The sequence below is a fragment of the Ammospiza caudacuta genome, chromosome 30 (genome assembly GCF_027887145.1).
Source record: "Ammospiza caudacuta isolate bAmmCau1 chromosome 30, bAmmCau1.pri, whole genome shotgun sequence".
Classification (NCBI taxonomy): domain Eukaryota; kingdom Metazoa; phylum Chordata; class Aves; order Passeriformes; family Passerellidae; genus Ammospiza; species Ammospiza caudacuta.
In genome coordinates, this window is record NC_080622.1 from 2,991,526 (window position 1) to 3,013,715 (window position 22,190).

Consider the following 22,190-nt stretch of genomic DNA (forward strand, 5'->3'; position numbering starts at 1 on the left):
CCATGTAAAACAGTGTAAAACTGGCATAAAATGGTGTAAAACAGTGCAAAACTGGCATAAAATTGTGTAAACCAGTGCAAAATTGGCATAAAGATATATAAACCAGCTCAAAACTGGTTTTAAACCAATGCAAAACAGTGCAAACTCTATGTGACACAGTAAAAAAAACAGTGTAAAGATGTCAATTTTGCTGTAAAAAAACAACATACATGGTGAAACCGTGTAAAACAGTGCAAAATGTGCAAAACCAGTGAAAACCCAGCATAAAATGATGTAAACCTGGTGTAGCAGCATCCCTAAAATTTGGAGTAAATAAATTGTCACCTTCAGTCCCAATAAATCAGGATTAAATCCATTTTCACCTTAATCTCAATAAATGGGATTAAATAAATTGTCACTTTAGTCTCAATAAATTGGGATTAAATTAATTGTTACCTTCAGTTCCAATAAATTTGGATTAAATAAATTGTCACCTTAGTCCCAATAATTGGGATTAAATAAATTGTCACCTTAGTCCCAATAAATTGTGAATAAATAAATAAATTGTCACCTTCAGTCCCAGTAAATTTGGATTAAATAGTCACCTTAATCTCAATAAATTTAGATTAAATAAATTGTCACCTTAGTTCCAGTACATTTGGATTAAATAAATTGTCACCTTCAGTCCCAGTAAATTGGGATTAAATAAATTTTCACCTTAGTCTCAATAAATTTGGATTAAATAAATTGTCACTTTAGTCCCAATAAATTGTGAATAAATAAATAAATTGTCACCTTAATCCCAATCAATTTGGATTAAATAAATTGTCACCTTAATCTCAATAAATTTGGATTAAATAAATTGTCACCTTAGTCCCAGTACATTTGGATTAAATAAATTGTCACCTTCAGTCCCAATAAATTGGGATTAAATAAATTTTCACCTTAATCTCAATAAATTTGGATTAAATAAATTGTCACTTTAGTCCCAGTAAATTTGGATTAAATTGTCACTTTAGTCTCAATAAATTGGGATTAAATTAATTGTCACCTTAGTCCCAATAAATTGTGAATAAATAAATAAATTGTCACCTTAATCCCAATCAATTTGGATTAAATAAATTGTCACCTTAATCTCAATAAATTTGGATTAAATAAATTGTCACCTTAGTCCAAGTACATTTGGAATAAATAATTTGTCACCTTCGGTCCCAGTAAATTGGGATTAAATAAATTTTCACTTTAATCTCAATAAATTTGGATTAAATAAATTGTCACTTTAGTCCCAATAAATTGGGCTTAAATTGTCACCTTAGTCTCAATAATTTGGGATTAAATTGTCACTTTAGTCCCAATAAATTGTGAATAAATAAATAAATTGTCACCTTAATCCAAATCAATTTGGATTAAATAAATTGTCACCTTAATCTCAATAAATTTGGATTAAATAAATTGTCACCTTAGTCCCAGTACATTTGGAATAAATAACTTGTCACCTTCAGTCCCAGTAAATTGGGATTAAATAAATTTTCACTTTAATCTCAATAAATTTGGATTAAATAAATTGTCACTTTAGTCCCAATAAATTGGGCTTAAATTGTCACCTTAGTCTCAATAATTTGGGATTAAATTGTCACCTTAGTCCCAATAAATTGGGATTAAATTGTCACCTTAGTCCCAATAAATTGGGATTAAATTGTCATTTTAGTCCCTGTTTCACACCAAACCTGGGTGCTGCTGTCCCAACCAAACCTGAGTTTAAATTCAGATTAAATTTTCTAAAACCAGAACCTCCACCCTGCCCTGGCAGTCGGGGTTCCTGGGCTGGGCTCTTTTTTTTTCCATCTCCTTGTGCTTTCCTTGGCTTAATTTCTCCTAACGAGCTGCAAATAAAACAAATAAATAATCCACAGCAGGATCCTGTTCTGGGGGTGAGAACAGAACCCAGGAATCTCCACCTGCTATGGAAAAATGGACAAAGGCCCAGGGAAATGAGGATTTGTGAAAAGCACCAGGCACTTGTTTTTAAAATATGAAAAGTTTAATAAAGGGGTTATAAAAATAGAAATATAATTAGAGTAATAAAAATTTGGACAATTAGGGTTATGATGAGACAATAAAGAGTTATGGACAGTTCAGGTACCTTTTTTGGGTAAAATAAGCCTGAAAAAGGACACGTTAACAGAGGATCAACTTTTAAAAGTAATAGTTTGTTGCATATTCATACATTTCATACATTATATATAAATTCTATTTAAACAAAGGATTTTGTTTGGTCAGTGTTAACTTCTTCTTAATCTTGACAGTGTCTTTAGGGCTGAGCAAGGTAGGAAGAAGTTAGTTTTTTCTAATAATGGAGCAATAAATATATTTTTTTAAAGATATAGGTGTTTTGTGGCTGTTATTTTGGTGTACTTTATTTTTCTCTTTCAAGAAGTATTTTACATAGCATAGTTTCTATTTTAACATTATGTTATAACCTAAAACTATATTTAACACACTACTTAAGCAAATTAATACAGCATAACTTTCTAACATAACACATACAATATTCATTTTAATATTTGAGAAAAGCCAATCAAAATACACATTTTTTACATGGAGGAAAATGGAACTCGTGTATCCCAGCTCCTGGAATCCTCCCATGCTCCCCAAGGCCTCCATGCCTATTTTTAATTCTGTATTTTTAACACTCCTCAGGCCAGGAGGGGTGGGACGGGGCTGGATTTCACAGTGCTCCAAACCACGCAGGGTTCAGGCTACACTCCTCATTTATCTCCGTTTGGCTACTATTATTATTATTATTATTATTATTATTATTATTATTATTATTATTATTATTATTAATTCAGCTTTTTCATTTATTACCTATAACAATTATTTGGTGCTGCTACTTTACAGTAGCTCTGCTGGGTGTTGGGGACCCAAATTCCAGCCTGGTTTATTACTTTATTAAGGCCAGACCGAGCTAGAAGGAGGCCAAAAGCATCAAACCAAAAATCAGCAAAGTGCCAGGGGGATAACCCAGCTCCTGGCCAGGCTTTTGCTGGGGCTGGCAGCACCGATCGTGCCCAAACCGTGCCAAGAGGGCAGGATGGCAACGCGGCCTTGTCCCGGTCCCGCCGCGTGGCAGCACAGACTACATTTCCCGTGATGCCTCGCGGCGGGGCACACAAGGAGGCGGGCACAGCGCTGCTCGCGGTGCACGCTGGGAGTTGTAGTCCTGCGCGGCTGCAGCGCGGGCAGCGGGGCGCTGCCGGCAGCCATTACCGGGAGCGCGGAGCCGCCGCCGTCGCTTTGCCTCGCTCCGCGGCCCCGCTGCCGCACGGGGAGGGGCCGCCATGGCGGCGTAGCCTCGCCCCCGCCCGCCCCTTCTTCCCCGCTGCGGGCGCTGAAGGCGCGGCGGCGGCGCGGCCTAGCGCGGAGGGTGGATCCCCGGCCTCGCGTAGCGGCTGCTGCCCGCCAAGGGCCGCCCTCCCCGGGGCCATGTCCCTCGTGGCCTACGCCAGCAGCGAGGAGGACAGCGATGCCGAGGAGCCTGCGGGCGAGGAGGAGGAAGCCGCCGACTCTCCTCCATCCACAGCCGAGCAGCCTTCATCCCGAGGGCTTTTCGCCGCGCTGCCCCCGCCCAGAGCCCCCGCGGTACCCCCGGCCTTCCTCATGGGCCCCCCGCCCACCCTGAGCGGCTTCGGCAGCGCCCCGCCGGGCCAGGCCGGCACCGAGAGCGCCCCAGAACCGGCTGCCAGCGGGGACGGGGCCACGGAGCCCCCCCGGGCCAGGGGGCTCCTCCTGCCGCCCCCCAGGAACGCGGGCACCGCCGCCTCCCCCCTCGGCCCGCCCCCCGCTGCCTCCCCCGGGGCGGGTTTGGGCCTCCCCAAGCCAAAGAAGAGGACGGAGCCGGTGCGGATCGCGGCGCCCGAGCTGCACAAGGGGGATGTGAGTATGGATCGAACCCGAGCCCTTCCCTTCGGGGGTGAAACTTCTCCCCCAGCGGGGCTCTTCCCTCGCTCTGTCACACCGAGGTGTACCGGGATCTATTGTTGTGTCATCCTCGGGGAGATTTGTCCTGGCTGCCTGCCCTAGTGCTAAAGCGCTTTGCAGAATTAAACTGATATAGAAACCTTATTTATAATCAGAATGCAGCCAAACCCAGATTATCTGCACCCTTCTTATTCCTGGAGTTAACGAGTTGATGATGTGGAGCTGCAAGGGCGTTGTAGCCCAAAACCATCTTTTGTTTCCTGTGCAGGTGGTGGATTTTTCAGCCAGTTTATTGCTTATTTGTCTAAAGGCTTCAGGCGTCTTCTAAACTTTTTGGTGACCATTTCCCTCTCATTTTGTGGGATTTTTTTTGTAATTACTGTGCCTTGCAGGCTTGTGAACCCAGGCAGTGAGAGCAGGGGAAGGCAGGTCTATTTCCATCTGGTTTTTAAGTTGGGATCCCTGCTGATGAGGTTTCATCCTCTCCCCACTGCTGAGGACAGAGGATGAATTTCCTTTGGGACAGCACTGTCACAGAGTCATGGAATGGTTTCGTTGGAAGGGACCTTAATTCCCGTCTTGCCCCACTCTCTTGCCATGGGCAGGGACACCTCCCACTATCCCAGGTTGCTCCAAGCCCTGTCCAACCTGGCCTGGAACCCTTCTAGGTATCCAGGGGCAGCCACAGCTTCTCTGTGCACCCTGTGCCAGGCCCTCACCACCCTCACAGAATAATTTTTCTCTAATATCTCACCTAAACCAGCATTTGGAGTCCTGGAGTGGTTTGGGTTGGAAGAGACCCTTAAAACTCACCCTGTTCGCAGTGCCCACAGGCAGGGACAGCTTGCACTAGCCCAGCCTGTTGCCATGTGGAGGTGATGGTTGTGTCACTGGTTTTGGTGTGACAGGAGTGCCTGTGCCTGTGGGAAGAGCTGAACTGGGGTAATTTCCATGGGGACTGGTGGATTTATAAACATTGTCCATGAAAAGTGGCCTGGCAGCATCTGGGGGAGCCCAGATGAACTCAGTGCTGTGTTTGGGGGGGTCACAGAAAGAGGAGGAGAGGATAAAGATACCTTTTCTGCTGCCAACCAGGCTTTCCACACAAGTTTTAACCAGATATTTAGCAATTTCAGCATTTTTGGGAACAATTCTCTGTATCCCTGCAGGGAACTTTGCATCCTTTGTGTGGTTTGTGCTTCCCCTCCAGTAACTCTGTTGTTGTTTGTCCCTGACCTGCAGCTGTGCACCTGCAGTTCTTCCCTCCCTTTGGGTTTATTTTCCTGGGATTTATTAGCATGACTTGTTTAGTTTGATGTCTCAAGTTATGCTGAGCTCTGGTTTTTCTCTCTCAGTCAGATTCAGAGGAAGATGAACCAGCAAAGAAAAAAAATACTCTTCAGGTAAATAACAAGGACACTTGGTTAAACAATTGTCATGGGAAAAAGTGTTTGACTGCTTGTGCAAATCATCCACTCTGATCATCTCATGGCTTTAGGGATATTCCTGAAATCCTGTGGGTTTTCAAGTCCTTGCTTTTGAGCACTTTCACCTATTTAAGTCTTGGTGAAAGAGGCATTTTAATTTGGGAATTGGGCAGATATTTTCAACATTTCTCTTCAGAATCCTCTTGGCTTTTTATGCAGTGTATTCAGAGTAACCAAGCAGTGAGAAACCCACAAGAAGTGTTAGAATTGGGGGGATAACTGGCAGTAAGTCATGAAAAGTGAATAATCTGCCTCTTATCTTGCTGGGATCCATTTGTCCACACTGATCACCTTGGGCAGATACTTGAATTGAGCAGATATTTGCAACATTCACATTTCCCTTCAGAATCTCCCTAGCTTTTTATACAGTGTATTCAGAGTGATCAAGCATTCAGAAACCCACAAGAAGTGTTAGAATTGAGGGGGATAACTGTCAGGAAGTCATGAAAAGTGAATAATCTCCCTCTTTTCTTTCTGGGACCCATTTGTCCACACTGATCACCTTGTGTAAATTGTCCACACTCTCCACACTGATTACCTCATGCCTTTAGGAATATTCCTGAAATCCTGTGGGTTTTCAAGTCCTTTCTTTTGGGCACTTTCACCAATTTAAGTCTTGGCCAAAGAGGCACTAATTTATGAATTGGGCAGATATTTGCAACATTTACATTTCCCTTCAAAACCCTGATGGTTTGGCAGAGTGGCCAAGCAGTGGGAAACGCACAAGAAGTGTTAGAATTGAGTGGGATAACTGTAAGGAAGTAATGAAAAGTGAATAATCTCCCTCTTTTCTTACTGGTATCCATTTGTCCACACTGATCACCTTGGGCAGATATTTGCAACAATTCCCCTCAGAATCCCCCTGGCTTTTTGTGCAGTGTATTCAGAGTGGCCAAGCAGTGAGAAACGCACAAGAAGTGTTAGAATTGGGGGGATAATTGTCAGGAAGTCATGAAAAGTGAATAATCTCCTCCTTTTCTTACTGGTATCCATTTGTCCACACTGATCACTTTGTGTAAATCATCCACTCTGATCACCTGGTGGCTTTAGGGATATTCCTGAAATCCTGTGGCTTTCAAGTCCTTTCTTTAGGCACTTTCACCAGTTTAAGTCTTGGTGAAAGAGGAAGTGTATTCAGAGTGGCCAAGCAGTGAGAAACGCACAAGAAGTGTTAGAATTGAGTGGGATAACTGTCAGGAAGTCGTGAAGAGTGAATAATCTCCCTCTCTCCTTTCTCTGATCCATTTGTCCTGCATGGACGTCACCAGGGACGCAGCGAGGGCTCCGGCTTGTCCGCTCTGCTCCCTCAGCCCAAAAACACGCCAGTGAAAGAGACCAACCGCTTGCTCCTGCCCTACGCCTTCTCCAGGAAAGCAGGAGAAAACTCCTCTGACTCCAAGCCTGCCAAGCCCCCCAGCTCTTCCTCCAAACCCAAAGCCGTGCCCAAGCCGGCCGTGCCCACCACTCCATCCCCGTCGGCCATCAAGGCGGCGGCCAAGAGCGCGGCGCTGCAGGTGACCAAGCAGATCACCCAGGAGGAGGAGGACAGCGACGAGGAGCTGCAGCCAGAGAACTACTTCTCCTTGTCGGACAAGAGCGAGCCTGGCACCGTGGGCACCGAGCCCTACCTGTACCCGGGCTCGGAGGAGCCTCCCCCTGGCACGGAGCCGCAGCCGCAGTTCCAGGACGCGGCCGCGAACGCCCCGCTGGAGTTCAAGACAGGGGTGGGCTCCAGTGGAGTTCAGCACAGCTGGGCACCCAAAGCCACTGAGGACTACAGCAGCCAGCCCTATGGGCAGTTCCCCTCTGCCTATGGAGAGCCTGGGGGGTACTACCAGGTGGGTTTGTTGGCCAGAGGGGAGGGGAGGGCTCTGAGGAGGTGACTGGGTGGTTCCAGTTGGGTACTGGGTGCTGCTGCTAGGAGTGCAGCCTGTGTGGGGTGCCTGGGCAGGGAATGCAGTCCTTAGAGCAAACTGGGCAGGGAATGCAGCCTGTGTGAGGTGCCTGGGGCACAGGGCAGGGAATTTAGTCTTTGTGAGATACCTGGGACACAGGATGCAGCCTGTGTGAGGTGCCTGGGACATGGAGCAGGAAATGCAGCCTGTGTGAGGTACCTGGGGCACAGGGCAGGGAATGCAGCTTTTGTGAAATACCTGGGGCAGGGAATGCAGCCCTTGGGAGATACCTGGGACACAGAGCAGGTAATCCAGCCTATGTGAGGTACCTGAGCAGGGAATGCAGCCTGTGTGAGGTGCCTGGGGCACAGGGCAGGGAATACAGCCTGTGTGAGGTACTTGAGCAGGGAATCCAGCCTATGTGAGGTACCTGAGCAGGGAATGCAGCCTGTGTGAGGTACCTGAGCAGGGAATACAGCCTGTGTGAGGTACCTGAGCAGGGAATGCAGCCTGTGTGAGGTGCCTGGGGCTCAGGGCAGGGAATCTAGCCCAAGCTATCTGGCACAGGGAGCCACAGCACTGGGCGCAAGGGGATTCCTACAGCATGAGAGCTGCAGATGTTCTTTGCTGGACAGATGTTTGACAGCTGCACTCCTGTGAAAATGCCCTGCATGTGAGGGTGCATAGTCAGGGCTCACTGGAGCTGGTGTCTGAGCTCTGGTTGTTTCTAATAATTCTAATAAATAAAATTATAGTTTATAGAATTATAGTAAATAGAATTCTAATAAATTCTAATAAATCCCAGACTAGTTTGGGTTGGAAAGGACCTTAAAGCCCATCCAGTCCCAGGGTTCCAACCTTCCACTATCCCAGGTTGCTCCAAGCCCTGTCCAACCTGGCATTGAGCCCTGCCAGGGATGGGGCAGCCACAGCTACTCTGGGCAGCTTGTGCCAGGACCTCACTGCAAGGGCAGAATTGGGAAGAATTCCTTCCCAATATCCCATCCTGGCAGTGGGAAGCCATTCCCCTTGTCCTGTCACTCCTTGTGAGAAGCCCCTCAGGGTGTTTGTTGCTTTGTCCCTCTGATGGAATCAGCCCACTGGGCAGTCTGTGCCTGGTGCCACTCCAGGATTGCTCTCATGCCAAACTGGTTTCCATTTCCCTGTTTCCCTGCCAGGATTACTACAGCAGTGGGTACTACCCTGAGGTGGAACCAGCCCAGGCCTCACCACAGGAGACCAGCACCGACTCCTCCTTCATCGACGACGAAGCGGTTGGCACCCGATTTTCTGTCCCCAGATCCTGTGCAGTTTGGCTTTGAGCTCTGCCAGAACTCAGGAGCCTCTTGGCAGCCCCACTCCTGCCCCCCAGCGCTGCCTGGGTTTCCAGGGCTTTGGGCTGGGTGGTTTTTCTGGGGGGCCTCGTGCTGTGTTGTGGGCATGTGTGGGTCCTGCTCCAGCTGGGTCTGCAGGCCCATAAATACAGAATAGAATCAATTGTTGAGGTTGGAAAAGGCCTCCAAGACAATCACCCAGCGCTAAACCATGTCCCCAAGTGCCACATCCACGTGGCTTTTAAATCCTTCTGGAGGTGGGGACTTCACCACTGCAGCCTGCACAACCCTCAGGGTGGAGGAATTTTCCCTATATCCAACCTCATCTAACCCTGGCACAACTTGAGGCCATTTTCTCTTGTCCTGTCCCTGTTCCCTGGGAGCAGAGCTCACTGGTTGTCCCCTCCTGTCAGGGAATTGTGCAGAGCCAGAATGTCCCCCCTGAGCCTCCTTTTCTCCAGGCTGAGCCTCTCCTGGTGCTCCAGCCCCTTCCCCATCTTTGCTTGCTTCTCTGGACATGCTCCAGCTCCTCAATCTCTTGTCATGAGAGGCCCCAAACTAACCCTAGGCTTGGAGATGCCAGCACAAGGGATGGGCACTGTCTGGAAACAGCAGCAAATGCTGCTTTCTGCATAGGAAAATGAAATTATAACCTTGATGCTGAGTAATTTTAGATACTCTCATGTACAACACGCTGAAAATCTCCAAAAGATCAAAACCCCAGCTGGAAAAGTGTTTGCTGTGCCTGGTGTCAGGACAGTGCTGGGTGTAATTGCAGCTCTTGTGTTCTTCCTCCAGTTCAAACGTCTGCAGGGCAAGAGGAATCGTGGGAGGGAGGAGATCAACTTTGTGGACATCAAAGGTGACGACCAGCTGAGCGGGGCCCAGCAGTGGCTGACCAAATCCTTGACAGAGGAGAAGACCATGAAGTCATTCAGCAAGGTGAGGGTGAGGGAGCCTCTGCTCAGTGCCCAAATCCTGCTGGAGCTGTGCTGGGTGCTGGGCACTCACCAGGGAGGGTAAATGATGACATGTGAGAGCAGAGGAGTTCCTCAGAACACAGCATGTGGGTGGGGAGGGCCAGCCAGGAAGTGTTTCAGCCCCAGGAATCTGCAGTTTAATGGGGAACAAATGCTTGGGATGGCTCTGTGCAGGCACCTCTCCAGGCTGAACAATTCACCTCTTCCTGCTTTTCCAGAAAAAAGGAGATCAGCCCACAGGACAGCAGAGGAGAAAACACCAGATCACATACCTGATCCACCAGGTGAGTGCCCTCCCTGTGCTGTGTGAGCTGATCCAGCAGCACTGCAGGGCAGCACAAGGCTGGGGACCAGGGGCTGGCCCTGAGAACCCCCTGGTGAGACCCAATGGGGTCAGAAGTGAGTCCTGGCCCTGAGGGGATCCCAATCCTGAGGTTTCAGCTTTGCTTTGCCCTTCCTGCACGTTCTGAGGCTCTGGGATCCTGCCCTGGATTCTGGCCCGGGACTGAATCTGAGGGGCTCCCAGTCCTGAGCTTTCAGCTTAAGGGATCCCAATCCTGAGATTTCATCTGAGGGGATCCCAATCCTGAGATTTCAGCTTTGCTTTTCCCTTCCTGCACGTTCTGAGGCCTTGGGATCCTGTTCTGGATTCTGCTCCGGGGCTCAATCTGAGGGGCTCCTAGTCCTGAGATTTCATCTGAGGGGCTCCCAGTCCTGATCTTTCATCTGAGGGTCTCCCAGTCCTGAGTTTTCAGCTGAGGGGCTCCCAGTCCTGAGATTTCATCTGAGGAGCTCCCAGTCCTGAGATTTCAGCTGAAGGGATCCCAGTCCTGAGATTTCAGCTTTGCTTTGCCCTTCCTGCATGTTCTGAGGCTCTGGGATCCTGCCCTGGATTCTGGCCCGGGACTGAATCTGAGGGGCTCCCAGTCCTGAGCTTTCATCTGAGGGGATCCCAATCCTGAGATTTCATCTGAGGGGATCCCAGTCCTGAGATTTCATCTGAGGGGATCCCAATCCTGAGATTTCAGCTTTGCTTTTCCCTTCCTGCACATTCTGAGGCCTTGGGATCCTGTTCTGGATTCTGCTCCGGGGCTCAATCTGAGGGGCTCCCATCCTGAGCTTTGGACTGAGGGTCTCCCAGTCCTGAGCTTTCAGCTTTGCTTTGCCCTTCCTGCATGTTCTGAGGCCCTGGGATCCTGCCCTGGATTCTGGCCCGGGACTGAATCTGAGGGGCTCCTAGTCCTGATCTTTCATCTGAGGGTCTCCCAGTCCTGATCTTTCATCTGAGGGTCTCCCAGTCCTGATCTTTCATCTGAGGGTCTCCCAGTCCTGAGTTTTCAGCTGAGGGGATCCCAGTCCTGAGATTTCAGCTTTGCTTTTCCCTCCCTGCACGTTCTGAGGCCCTGGGATCCTGTCCTGGATTCTGCCCCGGGCTTGGCTGCTGAGCCCATCCCCACGAGAAGCTGCTTTTCAGCATCAATGAAATGCCTGTGCATCCCAATTAATCCAGGCCTGTGTCAGGATGATTGTGCAAACCCCTGTCCCCACGAGAAGCTGCTTTTCAGCATCAATGAAATGCCTGTGCATCCCAATTAATCCAGGCTTCTGTCAGGATGATTGTGCAGAGCCCTGTAACGAGGCTTCTGGGCTGAAGGGCTCCCTAATCCACATGAGGCAGGAATGCTGCTGAGTCACTGAAACACAGAGGGTTTAACAGCATGCTCTCCATCTCTGCAGGCCAAGGAGAGGGAGCTGGAACTGAAAAACACATGGTCTGAAAACAAGCTCAGCAGAAGGCAGACTCAAGCCAAGTACGGATTCTGACACATCTGTCCTGCTTTTTGGCTGCTGTCACCTGCTGTGTCCGGGGTCTGCTGGGCTCCTGGAGATCAGCCAGGCCCCAGCACAGGGCTGGGAGGACACTGCACTCCCTGGCCTGGCAGAAGAAGGGGTATTGCAAGCAGGTCCTGAAACTCCAGCTGTAAATCCTTCCCCTCCCTCCTTGTAAATGTGGAAGGTTCCCAGCGGCCAAGGACGGTCCCGAGGCACCACGGGGAACGTGCTGGGTGTGAGGCTGCAGCTCCTGTGCTGAGGGAACAGGCTGGGCCTCCTGACCCTTCAGCAGAGGCTCAATAAACTCCCAGTTCCCACTTTGCTCCTCTCTTGGACTTGCTGTGCATTGAGAATGTCGTTTTCCTTTCTAAAACACGGTGAGTTCCAAGAGCAAGCCTGGCTTTGGAATTTTTAGTTTGGTCCTTACCTTTAAGGTGTCCTCACAGCTGTTTCCTCATGTCTGGGCTGCTCCAGCACTCCTCTCATGTCAATAATTTTGAAGAATTTTGATATCCTGGTTTTTAATTGGGTGTTTTTGCTCTGGGCTCCACAGGCTGAGCCCTGCTGAGGGGGCACCCCTGACCTGCACCACACGTGGAGGGAGGGGAGGTTCTGCCTGGCACACTCAGGGCTTTGGGTTACCCTGAGCCATGTGTGCATGTATATTTTCCTTCCTTTTGCCTCCTCTTTCCTTCTCCCCCAGCCCAAGGCCTCCTGTCCTGCCCCAGGCTGTTCTCAGACTCATCAAAGTGAATGTCCCTCATGTGGCTGCCTGGGGCTGAGCTCTGCACTTTCCTCTGGGCACACACAGAGGAGAGCTGCCAACTGTAATCTTTTTTTTTTTTTTTCCAGCTTGTTTGTATCAATTCTGTTTCAATTAAGTGTTGACTTTACCCTCCTGGCTGGGAAGAGGAGACTGCCCAGCCCTAATTTCTTCAAATCAAACCTTTTTTTTATTTTTATTTAAGGAATTCTGTCAAGGTGATGCGACTGCAAATCCTGTGCAGCTCTGCTGGCCCAATCCATGGATCCAAATCTGTGGCATCACTTTGGTGATGCTGAAGGGAGCAGAGAGCTGGCCTGGTTATTTAACTTATATTCCCACCAATCTGGGTTTTATTTGGCTCAAATGGCCAATATTTGTTGTTCTGGTAAGAAGAACTCCCAAGAGGTGGTTTTTCTCCCATGTTACCTCTTAAAAACAGGCAAACCCCCATGACTGAAGTCTTTTCTTAGAACATTTTAAACTAATCTCATTTTTTAGTTTAGCTCCCTGTATGTTTAGTACTTTGCAGAGCCTGTTTTGAGTATTTGAATGATCAGAATAAAGTTACTGTTGAGTAATTTATTCCTATCTTGTATGTACAGTGAAATCCTCCCAGAAGAGATTTGCTGAAGGAATATATTTCTAAATGAACCCACCCAGCCCTGTTTCCATCACCAGGGGCTCAGATCCTCATCCAGGTACCCTCTTGACCAGGGGATTTTGCACTGTGGGGGCTGGAGCTGCCACGTTCCCCTTTCCATTTCTCATTGGGGTTATGGCTTGGCTTTAGCACCAAGGGAAGTTCCAAGGGCTCCTGTTCCACTTTCAGCCCTCTGAGACCAACAAAATTCAGGTCTCTGAAAGGTCAGAAGTGAATTGTCCCAGAGATAAAACAGCTGCAATCCCCCAACCCTCCTTTTCCCTCCAAGCCATGGTTTGGCCATCCTGGCTCCCTGTTCTGGGAGCACCACTGGCACTGCCCAGCTCCACTGTGGCTCTCCAGGGTTTGTGCCCCACAGGACAGCCCTGGGACAGTGGTGTCATCCCAAATTTTGTGGCTGAGGAAGCAGGCAGGGCTTGGGGAGGTTCAGTGTGGCATCACTGCAGTTTCTGACCAATTTAATATCCAAGTGCCAAACCCATCCCTGTTTTACCTGTAGCCTTTTTTCCAGTTTCTGGCCAATTTAATATCCAAGTGCATGCACCAACTGTGCCAAAATCATCCCTGTTTTTCCTGTAACAGCCTTTTCCCCTCATTTTATTACCAGAAGTCTCTTGGAATGTGTTCATGGGTAAGGCCAGGCTCCCCCTGTGCTGTCCAGCGGGGTTGGGAAGCTGGAGGAGCAGGTTGGCACTGCCAGCTGGGGCCAACAGCAGCTTTGGAGCTCCTCCCAGGGCTAAGGGCTTCCTGCAGTGATGGGGAGGCTGGGGTTGCTCCTGCAAGGATCCAGGTGCTGTCCAGGTGGTTTAGGAGCAGTCCCCAGGCAGCTGCTCATACACATTCTCAGCCGTGGGCTGCAGGTCCCTGGGGGTGCTCCTGCTGTACACGGGGTCATCCAGCTCCAGCTCCAGCTCTGGGCTCAGCACAGCCTGGGGGATTCCCAGGGAGAGGGAATTGAGAGCCAGGAAACAGCACAGGGTTGGTGTTTCACCCTCCCAGCCCTTGGCTTTGGGACAGGGACTCAGTTTTTGTAGGGAATTGGAGTGACAGGATAAGGGGGAATGGTTCTTGCTGCCAGGGATAGGTGGGATTTTGGGGAGGAATTCTTCCCAGTGCCAGAGGGAAGGGTTAGGTGGGATATTGGGAAGGAGTTCTTCACAATGTCAGAGATAGGTGGGATATTGGGAAGGAATTCTTCCCAGTGCAGAGGGCAGGGATGGATGAGATATTGGGAAGGAATTCCTCTCTGTAAGAGTGATGAGGCCGTGGCACAAGTTGCCCAGAAAAGCTGTGGTTGCCCCATTCCTGGAAGTGTTCCAGGCCAGCTTGGACAGGGCTTGGAGCATCATGGAAGGTGTCCCTGCCCCTGGCAGAGGGTGGGATAGGATGGGCTTCTTTCCAACCCAAACCATTGCAGGTTCCCCGTGCTCCTGGTGTGGAGCAAACTCCGATCCCCCAGACTCCAGGAGCTTTCACTCGTGTTGGGGCTGAGCTCTGGAGCTGCCTTGGGGATGCACCCACCTGTGTGCCCGTGCTGGGAGCTCCTCTGTCCTCCCTGTCCCTGCTGGGAGCCCCCGAGTGCTGCCTCCTCCTGCAGTCCTGGCTGGAAACGCTGCGGAACAGCCGCCGGTGGGGCCGGCCTTTGGGGGGCAGCGTGGAGAAAGCGTTTTGGGGGGCTTTGGGGGGCCGGGCAGGCACACCCTGCCCAGCCAGAGCCACCTCGGAGTAGATGTTCTCCTCGGGGCTGCCACGAGGGCTCCAGCCGCGGGCCATGGCGTAGAACGGGATGGGCTCCTCGGGGATGGGGGGTCCCTCAGGGTTGGGGGGTCCCCCTGGGATGGGCTCCTGGGGTTTGGTGGGGCTGGGGTCCGTCTCCTCGCGGGGCTCGGCGTAGACGTGGAAGCACATGAGCTGCTGGTACTTGGCCTCGGGGGGCTCGGGGCGGGCGGGTTCCTTGTGCACCTGGGCGTAGGGAGCCTCGGGGGCTGCGGCTCTGCGGGAGGGGCTCTGTACCTGGGCATAGGGAGCTTCAGGGGCTGCGGTGCTGCTGGAGGGGCTCTGCAGCCCCCGAGCAGCCCCCCGGGAGCTGCTCTTGGCAGGGAGAGACGGTGGAGCCTGGGAGGAGATGGGACAGACCGGAGGTGAGGCTGGGAGTGGGTGTTACTGCATCCCTCCCCTCCTATCCTGTCCTTGGGCAGTGCCTCCATCCCTCCTGGCACAGGTGAGGGCTGGCAGTGGCTGTCACTGCATCATCCTGTCCTTGGCAGTGCCTCCATCCTGCCCTGGTACCTCCCTGGCACAGCTGAGGGTGGGAGTGGGTGTTACTGCATCCCCCCCTGTCCCATCCTGTCCTTGGGCAGTGCCTCCATCCCTCCTGGCACAGGTGAGGGTGGCAGTGGCTGCCTCTGCATCCCATCCCTCCCATCCTGTTCTTGGGCAGTGCCTTCACCCCCCTGCCCCATTGTCTCCCTGGTGGAGATGGGGACTGGGAATGGCTGTCACTGCATCCCCCTGCCCTGTTATCTCCCTCGGGGAGGGCTGGGAGTGGATGTCACTGCATCCTCTGTCCTTGGGTAGTGCCTCCATCCTCCCTGCCCGTTTTTATCTCCCTGGCACAGGTGAGGGCTGGCAGTGGGTGTCACTGCATTCCTCCTGTCCCGTTACCTCCCTGGCACAGGTGAGGGTGGGAGTGGGTGTCACTGCATCCCATCCCTCCCATCCTGTCCTTGTGCAGTGTCTCCATTTCTCCTGCCCGTTTTTATCTCGCTGGCACAGGTGAGGGCTGGCAGTGGGTGTCGCTGCCCCATCCTGTCCCGTGTCAGTGCCTCCATCCCCCCAGCCCCATTACCTGGGCTCTGGGGGTGTCCAGGGACACGGGGCTGTGCTCCGGGAGCGTGGGCGCTGCTTGGCTCGCTGGGGAATGAGCAGCATCACCCTGTGGCCGCCCTCGGGGCTCCTCTTTCTGCGGGGAGAGCAGAGAGCTGTCGGGATGGGTTCGTGCTCAGGGCACACCCAGCTGGGCGCTGGCTCCGTGCTCCTGCTCGCCAACCCCGGCTTTGGTGATGCTTGGGTTTCCCTTGGGAAAATCCTCCGGATGGCTGCAGGTGTTGTGTGTCCCTCGGGTCCCTCCCCTGATAATTCCCTGCCAGGTTTATCAATCATTTCTCCTTCCCCCTCCCAGCGCTGTCTGTCAGTCCTGGAATTCCAGAAGGAATCGATTGATTGGCACATTCAAACCCCTGGGGGGCATTGGGCCATCCAGGTGTCCTTTGTCCCTTTGTCCCTGCTTGGTGGCTCCCTGCCCCTTCCCTGGGGTTAAAGATGCAGCAACCACGGGCTCGGGGAGTTCTGTTGGAGCTGGTGCTGCATTCAGAGAATAAAGCTCTGATCCAAACCCTCCATCAGAACCGACTCCTTTCCTTCACCATCACCTTAAAGCTTGTCCAGCAGAGATAAACCCAAGGAAGAGACCCTGGAAGAGGGGAAGATCCATCCCAAGGAAGAGACCCTGTTATGGGGGAAGATCCATCCCACCATCACCAGAGCTCCTGCAGGCCTGGAATTGTCTCCAAGCGCCAACTGCAGCACCCAGCCAGCCCAAAGTGTCTCTGGGGTGAAACACCACAGTTTGCCACTTTTTGGTTCGGCACCAAGGGCCAGACAAGCTCAAGCACGTCCTGTCCAGCTAGATTGGTAATATTTCAATGTGCAGGGGCTCTCAGGGGCTCTCAGGATCTCTCAGGGCTCTCAGGTTCTCTTAGGAGCTCTCAGGGTCTCTCAGGAGCTTTCAGGGTCTCTCAGGATCTCTCAGAGGCTCTCGGGGCTCTCAGGATCTCTCCTGAGAGAGAGATCTCTCTCAGAGGTTCTCTCAGGATCTTTCAGGGGCTCTCAGGGCTCTCAGGTTCTCTTAGGAGCTCTCAGGACCTCTCAGGTTCTCTCAGAGCTCTCAGAGTCTCTCAGGATCTCTCAGGGGCTCTCAATGGATCTCAGGATATCTCTGGGTCTCTCAGGGCTCTCAGGTTCTCTCAGGACCTCTCAGGGGCTCTCAGAGGATCTCCCAGGGTCTCTCAGGGTCTCCCAGGAACTCTCAGAATCTCTCAGGGTCTGTTAGGATCTCTCAGGACCTCTCAGGGTCTCTCAGGATCTCCCAGGACCTCTCAGGGTCTGTTAGGATCTCCCAGGATCTCTCTGAGGATCTCTCAGGGTCTCTCAGGATCTCCCAGGATCTCAGGATCTCTCTGAGGATCTCTGAGGATCTCTCAGGATCTCTCAGAGTCTGTTAGGATCTCCCAGGACCTCTCAGGGTCTCTCAGGATCTCTCAAAGGATCCCAGGATCTCTCAGGGTCTCTCAGAATCTCTCAGGGTCTGTTAGGATCTCTGAGGATCTCTCAGAATCCCTCAGGGTCTGTTAGGATCTCTGAGGATCTCTCAGGGTCTCTCAGGGTCTGTTAGGATCTCTGAGGATCTCTGAGGATCTCTGAGGATCTCTCAGGGTCTCTTAGGATCTCTGAGGATCTCTCAGGGTCTCTTAGGGTCTGTTAGGATCTCTGAGGATCTCTCAGGGTCTCTTAGGGTCTGTTAGGATCTCTGAGGATCTCTGAGGATCTCTCAGGGTCTCTTAGGGTCTGTTAGGATCTCTGAGGATCTCTCAGGGTCTCTCAGGGTCTGTTAGGATCTCTGAGGATCTCTGAGGATCTCCCAGGCCCTCGCAGGCCCTCGCAGGGTCAGCACTCACCCGCGGGCAGGGCAGGGCCGCGCTGAGGAGCTCTCGGTAGGGGCTCACCGGGGCCGTGCTGTGGTGCTGCAGCAGCTGGGCCAGCTCGGGGTGGGCGCTGCGCTCGCCCAGGATCACGTAGCGCCCGTCGGGCTGCTGGTCCAGGACAAAGTGCCGGCAGCGATCCCTGCCCCTGGCGGGACATGGCACGGCGTGGCACGGCATGGCATGGCACGGCATGGCACGGGCACAGCCACCGGGAGGGGAGAGAGCGTGGTGTGCCATGGTACAGAACAGCACGGCAGGGCATGGCACGGCATGGCACAGTATGGCATGACATGACATGGCATGCACAGCATGGCACGGCACAGAATGCCACAGCACGGCATGGCATGGCATGGCACGGCATGGGCACAGCCGCCAGGAGGGAGAGAGCATGGCATGGCATGGCATGGCACAGCACGGCATGGTATGGCATGGCACAGCATGACATGGCACAGCACAGCATGACACGGCATGGCACGGCATGGGCACAGCCACCAGGAGGGGAGAGAGCATGGCATGGCACAGCATGGCACAGCACAGCATGGTATGGCATGGCATGGCACGACATGCATGGCACAGCATGGCACAGAATGGCATTGCAGGGCAGGGCACAGCACAGCAGGGCATGGCATGGCACGGCACAGCATAACACAGCATGGCACAGTATGGCATGACATGACATGGCACGGCATGCACAGCATGGCACGGCACAGAATGCCACAGCACGGCATGGCATGGCATGGCATGGAATGCCATGGTATGGCATGGCATGGCATGGGCACAGCCACCAGGAGGGGAGAGAGCATGGCATGGCACAGCACAGCACAGCATGGCACGGCATGGCACGACATGCACAGCATGGCACATGGCATTGCAAGGCATGGCACAGCAGGGTATGGCTAGGCACGGCACAGCATAACACAGCATGGCACAGAATGGCATGGCACAGAATGGCATGGCATGGCATGGAACGCCACAGTGCTGCACGGCATGGCATGGCCACAGCCACTGGGAGGGGACAGAGCATGGCATGGCATGGCACGGCATGGCACAGCACAGAATGCCACGGCACAGCATGGCACGGCACAGCATTGCATGGCACATGACAGCACACCATGGCACGGCATGGCATGGCACAGCACAGAATGCCATGGCACAGCATGGCACGGCACAGCACAGCATTGCATGGCACATGACAGCACACCATGGCACAGCATGGAATGGCACGGCACGGCATGGCATGGCACACCATGGCACGGCATGGCATGGCACAGCACGGAATGCCACGGCACAGCATGGCACGGCACAGCACAGCATTGCATGGCACAGCACGACATGACAGCACACCATGGCACGGCATGGCATGGCATTGCATTGCATAGCATGGCACGGCACAGCATTGCATGGCATGGCATGGCATGGGCACAGCCACTGGGAGGGGACAGAGCTCAGCATGGCATGGCACGGAATGGAACAGCACGGCGTGGCACAGCACGGCATGCATGGCATGGTATGGAATGGCACAGCATTGCATGCATGGCACAGAATGGCATTGCAGGGCACAGCATGGCATGCATGGCGTGGCACAGCACGGAATTGTATGGCATGGCACGTGGGCATAGCTGCCAGGAGGGGAGAGAGCATGGCACGGCATGGCACAGCATGGCACGGCATGGGCATAGCCACCAGGAGGGAGGAGAGCATGGCATGGTATGGCACAACACGACATGGGCACAGAGGCAGGGAGGGGACAGAGCAAGGCCTGGCACGCCATGGCATAGCATGGCATTGTATGGCATGGCACAGCATGGCATGGCCACAGCCACCGGGAGGGGACAGAGCATGGCATGGCATGGCACAGCACAGCATGGCATGGCACAGCACAGCATGGCATGGCACAACATGACAGCACGGCATGGCACGGCATGGCACGGCATGGCATGCATGGCATGGCACAGCACGGCATGGTATGGCATGGCATAGCATGGCCTGGCACAGCACGGCATGGCATGGCATGGCACAGCATGGCACGTTATGGTATGGCATGGCATGGCATGGGTATAGCTACTGGGAGGGAAGAGAGCATGGCATGGCACAGCACAGCATGGCATGACATGGAACAGCACAGCATGAATATGGCACGGCACGGCACGGGCACAGCAGCAGGGAGGGCCCTGAGCTGGCTGCCCTCCCTCAGCCCAGCCGTGGCTTTGCTCACCTGTAGGACAGGATGGAACGCACAGCGCGGCATGGCACGGCATTGCACAGCATGGCACAGCACGGCATGGCACAGCATGGGCACAGCACAGGAGCAGGGAGAGCCCTGAGCTGGCTGCCCCTCCCCAGCCCAGCCGTGGCTTTGCCCACCTGTAGGACAGGATGGAACGCACAGCGCGGCATGGCACAGCATGGCACAGCATGGCACAGCATGGCACGGCATGGGCACAGCAGCCAGAAGGGCCCTGAGCTGGCCACTCCACGCTCTGCCACAGCTTTGCTCACCTGTAGGACAGGATGGAACGCACAGCGCGGCATGGCACGGCACAGCATGGTGTGGAATGGCACAGCATGGTATGCATGGCACAGAATGGCATTGCAGGGCACGGCAGGGCACAGCATGGCACGGCACGGGCACAGCAGCCAGGAGGGCCCTGAGCTGGCCACTCCACGCTCTGCCACAGCTTTGCTCACCTGTAGGACAGGATGGAACGCACAGCGCGGCATGGCACAGCATGGCACAGCATGGCACGGCACGGGCACAGCAGCCAGGAGGGCCCTGCGCTGGCCACTCCCCGCTCTGCCACAGCTTTGCTCACCTGTAGGACAGGATGGAACGCACAGCGCGGCATGGCACAGCATGGCACAGCATGGCACAGCATGGCCCGGCACGGGCACAGCAGCCAGGAGGGCCCTGCGCTGGCCACTCCCCGCTCTGCCACAGCTTTGCTCACCTGTAGGACAGCACGAAGCCCACGGTGCTCTCGCTGAAGCGCACCAGGAAGCAGCCCAGGGGCTGATCCTGCAGCAGCTCCTCTGCCTCCCTGCAGGAACGACACAACGACCCCGAGCCATCCAACCTCATCCCCTCGCTGCCATCCTGCTCCCTGTCTGGGGGCCCGGGGAGGGGACACCGAGCTGAACACGCCGCCCTGCCCTCCCCGGGCTCACCTGCGGCTGATGAAGCCGTGGAACCACGAGGGCAGCTCCCCCTCGGGGCCCAGCCTGCGCGCCTGGGTCTGCTCGAACCACAGCCTGGTGCGGGCACGCAGCGCCGCCCTCTCCTCATCCTCGGGCAGGGACGGCGCTGCTGGGGCTGCCCAGAAACCTGGGGGGACCTGGGAGAGCGTCGGGAGCTCGGGTGAGGACACACAGCAAGGACGTTCTGCTCACAATGTGTCAGGAGCCAGGACATCCCTCTGGCCGGCCTGGGGGGCTGCAACCCCTGCCAGGGGGCACAGGGACCCTGGCACAGAGCCCAGAATGCCCCTGTGTGGGTTTGATTATGACCCATGGAGCAAGTTAACAACCTTAGATGAAGATCAGCAAGCCACAACAGTTTAAGTAGAATAATAGTGAAGTTATCGTAAGGTGAAAAAATAGATTTTAGGGTTTTCAGAATGGGGGTTCAGGAGGCAAGATGGAGGGAACTGGGTGTGTTCAGCCTTTCTGCTTCTTCTTCTTGGCCTCCATCTTCTGCTGTGATGGTGGCACTTTTAGATTGGTTTAGAGTGGAAGCTCACTGTCTAACACAGGTGTTGGAAAGTAATTGTAAATATTGTACAGGTAGTTTTTTGTATAAAGACATAAAACTGCCCCAGGGGCAGGCAGAGTGCCTGGAACTGTCCTGCTGGATGGACCTCAGCAGGCCAGGAGAAAATTTTTTATAGATAAGACACAATAAACAACCTTGAGACCGAGAACTGAAGAGCCCTGACTTCTTCAAGCGCTGGGCTGGGAAAAGAAACTTTCCCACTTTTCTTGGGGCCACTCTGAGCAGCAGAGACCCTGACACCAGTGCAGCCCCCTGAGGGTGAGGGAGCACTGGGAGGGTGAGCTGGGTTCGTGTCCACCCTGGTGTGCCCATGTCCTACCCTGCCGTGTCTGCTGGGCCGTCCTGGGGGCTGCTCTGAAGCCCCCTGGGCCTGCCTGGGGGTGCTGCTGGATCCTGCCTTGGCTCTGGCTGTGCTGTCCTCACCGAGGGGCTTGAAGGTGCTGAAGAGGGGCCGGTCCTCGTCCATGGAGTGCCCTGTGCCAGGGAGAGGGGAGAGGAAAAGGCTTAGGGCAGGGGGGTCTCCTTTGGGGAGAGCACTCCAAGACACCCCCACAGTCACCATCAGCTTCACCTTGTGCTCCCCAAGCTCAGGCTCAGCACCCTGATCCTCCCCAGGCTGCAAAATTGGGGGGACAGTGACCCTGGCACCCCAGAGGAGAAAGGGGGACACTGATGTAGGTGGGGAGGAGCTCAGGAGGGAGCACATGAATTCTCCATCCCCTCTGAATCCTCAGTGTGTCAG

General features: G+C 53.3%; 2 protein-coding genes across 4 annotated transcripts; one reads left to right on the forward strand and one right to left on the reverse strand.

Annotated features, from left to right (window-relative positions):
* Window positions 1–3,244: 3,244 nt before the first annotated feature.
* Window positions 3,245–12,804, forward strand: PRCC (proline rich mitotic checkpoint control factor). Of its 3 annotated transcripts, none has more exons than XR_009275790.1 (8): window positions 3,245–3,915; window positions 5,316–5,363; window positions 6,716–7,285; window positions 8,521–8,616; window positions 9,475–9,618; window positions 9,875–9,940; window positions 11,394–11,866; window positions 12,342–12,804. XR_009275790.1 is itself a non-coding variant. In XM_058821628.1 (7 exons), the coding sequence occupies exons 1-7, from the start codon at window positions 3,466–3,468 to the stop codon at window positions 11,478–11,480; spliced, it is 1,461 nt and encodes a 486-aa protein (XP_058677611.1). In that variant the 5' UTR covers window positions 3,245–3,465; the 3' UTR covers window positions 11,481–12,804. The 3 variants fall into 3 exon arrangements, 1 of the variants encoding a protein (XP_058677611.1); XR_009275789.1 differs by having other exon boundaries at window positions 12,458–12,804; XM_058821628.1 differs by having other exon boundaries at window positions 11,394–12,804.
* Window positions 12,748–21,915, reverse strand: SH2D2A (SH2 domain containing 2A). The gene is made up of 8 exons (XM_058821537.1): window positions 21,768–21,915; window positions 20,845–21,011; window positions 20,628–20,717; window positions 17,653–17,824; window positions 17,041–17,192; window positions 15,765–15,897; window positions 14,438–15,031; window positions 12,748–13,845 (listed from the first exon to the last, which is right to left on the reverse strand). The coding sequence occupies exons 1-8, from the start codon at window positions 21,912–21,914 to the stop codon at window positions 13,723–13,725; spliced, it is 1,578 nt and encodes a 525-aa protein (XP_058677520.1). The 5' UTR covers window position 21,915; the 3' UTR covers window positions 12,748–13,722.
* Between the last annotated feature and the right edge of the window lie 275 nt (window positions 21,916–22,190).